Raw genomic sequence first — 6,131 nt, forward strand, 5'->3', positions numbered from 1 at the left:
GGCCACGCCCACAGCCACGATCCCCACCACACACACACACACACACACACACACACAGAGGATATGAGACTGCCACTGGGCCACGCCCACAGCCACAATCCCCACCACACACACACAGAGGATAGGAGACTCCCACTGGGCCACAACCACGATCCCCCACCACACACACACACACAGGATATGAGTGCTCATTGATCTGGAATCCAGAGTGCCACGGGGTCTCCAGAGGTCATGCGCAGCAAAGCAGGGAAAACGAACACTCAGAAGACTTGTCTTGAGGAATCTTCTGATTCATCTAAAATGCTTAATGACCTACATGTTGGTGTTTACGTGGGTGTTTTTTTCCTGAACTGTATTTATCTAAAAAGTAATGACTTATACCCTCCTCAGAGGTACTCAGATCATTTCCTCTGGCCCCCGGATCCTTGGTAAATGAAGTCTTGGTGTTACCAAGCCCCTTCCAGCCCCTCCTGCAGGATGACCAGCGGGCACCACTCCTACCGCTCCTGGGGCTCCCCACATCCGTCTCTGTGTGACAGGAGGAACGCTTCCCATAGCAGACTGAGCAAAAACAGGGCTCAAAATGGTATAGGCACAATATAGCTTCGTTTGAAAACATACACACATAAGGGGAGGAAGGATGGAAAGACCTCAAAATAGCTGCCATTGTGTTGCCACGGGCATGTGCTGGGGGGAGCGGGGGTGAATGGTGATTGATTCATTATGGGTTGATCGATGGGGTATTTGACAAATGCTGGCTCTGGCAGCACATATACTAAAATTGGAATCATACAGGGATTAGCACAGCCCCTGACCCCTGAGGAGGTATGGTGTGCAAACTCATGAAACATTCCATATTTTTTTAAAAAAAATTATCTGAGAGGCTGAGGTGGAAGGATTGACTGAGCTTGGGAGTTCGAGGCTGCCCAGCTGACACTGCACTGCTGCACTCAAGCCTGGGTGAGAGCCTATCTTAAAAAAAAAAAGAACGAAAGAAAAGAAAGGAAGAGCAGTAGAGAAAGAATGAGAGAAAGAAAAAAAGAAAAGAAAAAAATAAAGAAAAAGAAAGACCTCTTGTTCTCTCACGAGGAACCTCTGCAGACCCTCTCCTCCCCAAAGGTGGGTCCTGTGGTCTAGAAGATTCCCTGTAGATTGCGAGCCACCGCGCCCAGTCAAAAAAAAAATTGGCCGGGTACAGTGGCTCACGCCTGCAATCCTAGCACTCTGGGAGGTCGCTGCGGGCGGATCCCTTGAGCCCAGGAGTTCAAGACCAGCCTGGGCAACACAGCGAGACTGTCTCTAATATACGTGTGTGTATATATATACACACACACACATATATATATATATGACAACGCCTCTATAATACGGCAATAGGAACTGTGGCATCAATGTATGTATACAAGAGGCCCCCGAGAGAGTGGGTCCCGGCCGCGCTCACCGCCGTAGTAGGGCAGCCACCGGTACCGCCGCCCCTGGAACTCAGCTCCGTCGAACTCGGCGCACTGCTCGGCCCGGAAGTCCCGGGCGCCATCGGGGCAGCTCTGCGGGGCAGAGGGGAAGTCGGGGTCCAGGAGGCGGAGTCCGAGGTCCGCCCACCTCCCGCCCCGCCCTGTCACCCCCTCCACCGCCCCAGCCCAGGGAGCCCAGGAATCTCCCTCGCCTGCCGCGTCCGAGCCGCCGGAGGTGGAGTCTGCCCCCCAGACCCCCGGACTCCCGTGCGCGCCCCTCCATGGTGCTCTAGGCTGTGGAGGACAAGGCCAGTCCCCGGGGGGCAGGGCGAGGAAGGGGCTCCCACGCAGCCCTGCTGTAGATTGGCAGGAGGACCCCAAGCTGGGCCAACCGAGCAGCCCCTGGCCAGAGGCGGGCATCCCTGTGGGGACGTCGGCCGGGAGGGGTTGGGGTAGCTGGTGCCCTCGCCCGCGCCCCGTGGGTTTTACCTCAGTGCGACAGGAGCGGTGGCTCCGGGCGGGGCCCACGCAGCTGGCGCCTCCATCTCTCCTGCGGGACCAGAGCACCGGGAGGACCCGGACCGAGACCCAACGTCCCCGCCCCCGTGCTGGGGCTCCCTGCAGGCCCCAACTTCTGCGGGGCTCTCCAGTGGGAGCAGCAAGGTGAGAGGGTGCCCCCCGACCCCATGCCATAAATCTCCTGGCGGGGCGTGAGCGACCCGTGTTGGTACTCGGGAGAAGCGGGACTCAGAGCCCTACCCACCCCGTAGTTTGAATTTAAGGCGGGACCACTCCACTGCCTCTTACGGCAGAGTCCCAGAGAAGACTCCGGGTGCGTGAGATGTAATACCCACCCACCTGGCACAGCCATCCTGCGATCTACGCAGGACATCAGTATAAGGCTCTCAGGATCATTCCTGGTCTCTCATTGCTCCTCACATAGGGTTCTCAGGAACAACCCCTATACTGGGACAGAGGCGCCTCACTACCCCTTCTGTACCCCACCTTCTCCACTGACCCTGCCAGAGTGCAGCGCACACAGCAAGCACTTAATAAATCGCTCGAAATGGGGAACATCTACACTTGGCAAAGAAGCCACAGGAATTGGGAATTGGTTGAAGACTGTTTACTAGTTCCACCAAAATTGACTGCACCTGCCATAGGGCAGGCAGGTGCAGCATCAGGAGCTGGAGACCAGGGGCAGCAGGCAGCACGTGTGCTCCAGCTCAGAGTGGAAGGCCCTGGGAAATGGTTTGATTTCCTGCGCTGAACTGATGCTGCTTCCAGAATGAATCTGCTGCTTGGTGGGTTCTGCTGATGTGGCCAGTGCTAGCCTAGGCCGCGACCACCTAGCCTACCACCCAGAAGCCAGCATCCCCTGCTCCTGCTTTAACAAGCCAGCCCATTTTCGTCTCTCCTACCTCTGGGAGTAGCAGGGGCGCTCCCGGAAACTGACGCCCCCTCCACAGGTCCGGGTGCAGGGGCTCCACTGGCCCCAGGGTCCCCAGGTGTCACTCTGCCGCCTCACCTTGGGAGCCTGCAGAAGACAGGACCATGTATCAGCAGTGCCCACTCAGGGCCTGAGCCCAGAGGCCCCTCCAAAGGATGTTCTGCCTAAAAACACTCCCTCACCCATCAAGGAGCCTGGGATTCTCCCTTCCAGGGCCCACCTTTAGGACTCAGCAACACTGCCGGGCACCCCAAAACATATTCCTTTTCAGAATTAGCCTGCTTTCCTCATAAGGAGCTGAGAGCCAGGCCTGGAGGGCAGGAGCAGGAGCAGGAGCAGCTGGGAAGGGTTTGGAGTTTCAGGGACCACTGCGGGGAGGGACCCTACAGCCAGGGGCAGTCTGAGGGTCCAGGCATTTGTGGGTTAACCGTGATGTAGGGGAGGGGGCCCTAAAAGAAAATAAAGGGAAGCAGCATGGGGGGATCCTGCTAATCTGGCAGAGACTCCCAGGAGTACCCCAATATTCATCCCCTCCTCCCATTGTGAGAGAACCCTTGAAAACTTGATTCAGCTGGGTACCTGGCTGCCCAAAATTAGAAAAAAAAAAAAAATACACTTCCTAGACTTCCTGCGGCTAACTGTGGCTACGTCACTTAGTTCTCATCAGTAAGATGTAAATACAAGTGTTGGGCAGCTGCCGCTAGTAATCTCCTTAAGAGAGAGGCTGCATGAGCCTTTGTCCTTTTCTCCTTCCTCCTATACTCTTTCAGGCTGTCTGGAAAGCAGATGTGATGGCTGGAGTTGGAGCAGCCTTTTAGATTGTGAGGTAACTTGGAAACAGAGGCTTCAAACAGTGAAGCAAAGATAGAAAGACTCTAGAGCCTGGAGGATTTTGTGCAACAGAATAGCCCCAGACTTCTGACCCCTGGGTGTTTATATGAGAGAGGAATCATGTCTGTCTTATTGAAGAACTGCTATTTGGGACTCTACACAGGATTATAATCCTAGCAGATACATTTTCCCACCAGAAAGACTGGACCCCTTGCAGCTGGCATCAGGAATCCACATGCCACACACACATTATCTCATTTCATCCTCACAACAACCCAACAGACCCCACTGCATGAATAAGAAAAGTGAGGCAGAGAGAGGAAGCCACAGAGGAAGAAGTGGGCACAGGAGCCGGCCAGTCTCACTACAGGCCCCTGCTCCCCTGCTGGGGCTGTGCCCCCACCCACTTGGGGGAATCAAATGAGACACTAGGTGATTCCCTGCAGGGTTGAACAGGGATTAGATGTAACTTCACAATTTTGCCAGGAGGCACACGGTGTACATGCAAACATTTGCTGGAAGGGGACTTTCTTTTAGGGTATCACCAGATAAGGCTCTCAGGGAAAAATACCATTCCCACTATTCAGAGAAAGAGCTCAGTGGTCACATAGAAAAGCGGCTGGGCGCAGTGGCTCACTCCTATAATCCCAGCACGTTGGTCTCAAAAAAGAAAAGAAAAGCAGGCTCTTCCTTTCATGGCAGCTTTGCTGGATCTCAGGTGAGGAAGGAGGTTTTCTCATCTCTGGTGCCAAACATCTAGTTATCCTTGTCTTATAACAAAACCCAGAACCCTGAGGCAGAACAAACCATGCACAAACCACGCTAAGCCTGCTGAACCACACACACAACCAAGAAGGAAGGGCTGGCCGGATGAAAGGTCTTAGCTTTCACTTTGTAAAATCATCTACTCCTTCAAGTCTAACTTGAACAAAAATCTCTAAGCTTTCGCAACCGGTGAGCCAAAATATCAAAGTGTTCTCTCAATGAAAGTTAAACTGAAATTTACTTGGATCAAGTTTCTATTTCACAAGGAAGATACTGAGTGTTGAGTGTGAAGGGTGACTTTCCAGAGACAGCCTGCAGCCCCAGCTGGGATTCTGGCACCTGCCCCCCCCACACAGCCTCATCCCACATTTTAAGTATTCAGGAGATGTCTTCAGGGGTGGCTGCTTTCTTAGCTGCTGGCCTGGGCCTGGTTGTCAATTACCCTCTGACCAAGGCCTGTTTGGATGTCTGTCTTGGCTCCTTGGCACAGCAGCCAGCAAAATCCACCCTTCCCCGGAGCTGGGCTGGACATACTGGTGTGGCCAAGGCAACGAGGGGTATCCCTGCAATGGAGCCACTGCCTGGCCATGAGGATAAGGCGGGGGCAGGACTGGTCTGAACAAGGGCCCCCTAAGAGACGTGCTGTTTCCAGAATGCCCTCTTGCCTCCTGTGCCCAGCCCCTATGAGGCAGGTGTCCACTAGCCAAGAGCCCTAGTCTATCCGTCCCATCCTAGAACCATGTTCTGTCCACGCACTCCACACTGTCTCTCCAAGGAATGAAAGCACCTTCAGCCACAGGCAGCATGAGCACACTGTTGCTCTGTAATTACCCAAACCATGAACTGCTGGACGTGGTGTGAAGCCAGAATGAGCTGATCCAGCCAGCCTCACCTGGGGCCTGCCCTCACCTGTCTCATGCTGCTCTAGGTGCCCCGCCCATGCCTCCTTCAACTCCTACCTGGAGCCACTCAGGGGTCCCCTTTCCTGCTGCACTGTTTCCAGGGGAATCAAGTGTCCAATGTGCGTGTGTGTGAGAGACAGAATGCGTGCACACCCGTGTGCAAGTGGGAGCAGAGGCTGAGGCCAGGAACACACAGGCCACCGCCTTTATTCATCTGCTCATTCTGTTCAGGCTGACCGCTGGCAGCATAAGTGATCCAGAGAAGGTGCTCGGACTGGGTGGCTACTGCCCCAGCCACAGAGGGAGGCAGTGGAGCTGTGAGCGGGGCCACACCCCTGCAGACTCACAGAGGGCAGGGAGAGAAGAATTATCCGCCCAGGCTGCACCCAGCCCCATCTGAGACTCACACTGGGAGGAGGCGGCAGCCGGATGAGGCTACTCAGCATAGCCTGAAGGGAGAAAAGGTTTAAGAGAACCAAGGGCACTTTGGAAACCTTGATTTGTTTCATCTGCATGACAACCTCTGGGGTGGACATTATTACCCCCAAATTAGAGCCGTCTAAGGCTTGATTATTTGCCTAGGGTCATGCAGCTGTCAAGGTGGCTCTGGGATTTAATCCTAGGGCCTGGACACTGTCCTGGTGCCCCCTCCACCTGGGCTTTGGCCTTCATGCAGCTGGGCCACCAGCACGTGCTGAACGACCTGAGAGTGGCATTTAGGAAGCAAGGTTC

At 54.7% G+C, this 6,131-nt stretch overlaps 2 protein-coding genes across 4 annotated transcripts in view; one reads left to right on the forward strand and one right to left on the reverse strand.

Moving 5' to 3' along the window:
• The window catches only part of PAPLN (papilin, proteoglycan like sulfated glycoprotein), a 28,666-nt gene extending 27,097 nt beyond the window's left edge, over nucleotides 1-1,569 (reverse strand). For all 3 annotated transcript variants that reach the window (XM_023183239.3, XM_023183246.3, XM_023183229.3), the window contains exon 1: nucleotides 1,442-1,569. The gene's annotated coding sequence lies outside the window, so the exon portion shown is untranslated. The remainder of the gene's footprint in view (nucleotides 1-1,441) is intronic.
• Nucleotides 478-3,623, forward strand: LOC111554988 (vegetative cell wall protein gp1-like). Its single transcript, XM_031935725.1, has 3 exons — nucleotides 478-586; nucleotides 1,487-2,114; nucleotides 2,395-3,623. The coding sequence occupies exons 1-3, from the start codon at nucleotides 478-480 to the stop codon at nucleotides 2,582-2,584; spliced, it is 927 nt and encodes a 308-aa protein (XP_031791585.1). The 3' UTR covers nucleotides 2,585-3,623.
• The last annotated feature ends 2,508 nt before the right edge of the window (nucleotides 3,624-6,131 follow it).

Source organism: Piliocolobus tephrosceles, chromosome 6 (genome assembly GCF_002776525.5).
Source record: "Piliocolobus tephrosceles isolate RC106 chromosome 6, ASM277652v3, whole genome shotgun sequence".
Taxonomy (NCBI): Eukaryota; Metazoa; Chordata; class Mammalia; order Primates; family Cercopithecidae; genus Piliocolobus; species Piliocolobus tephrosceles.

What these genes read in the sequence shown, in the direction of transcription:
- LOC111554988 (XM_031935725.1), top strand. Translation starts at nt 478, where the DNA reads ATGACCAGCGGGCACCACTCCTACCGCTCCTGGGGCTCCCCACATCCG. An exon ending in CAAAAACAGGGCTCAAAATG is followed by an intron (nt 587 to 1,486) that starts GTATAGGCACAA and finishes CCTGGAACTCAG; the next exon opens with CTCCGTCGAACTCGGCGCAC. An exon ending in TCTCCAGTGGGAGCAGCAAG is followed by an intron (nt 2,115 to 2,394) that starts GTGAGAGGGTGC and finishes CTCCTCACATAG; the next exon opens with GGTTCTCAGGAACAACCCCT.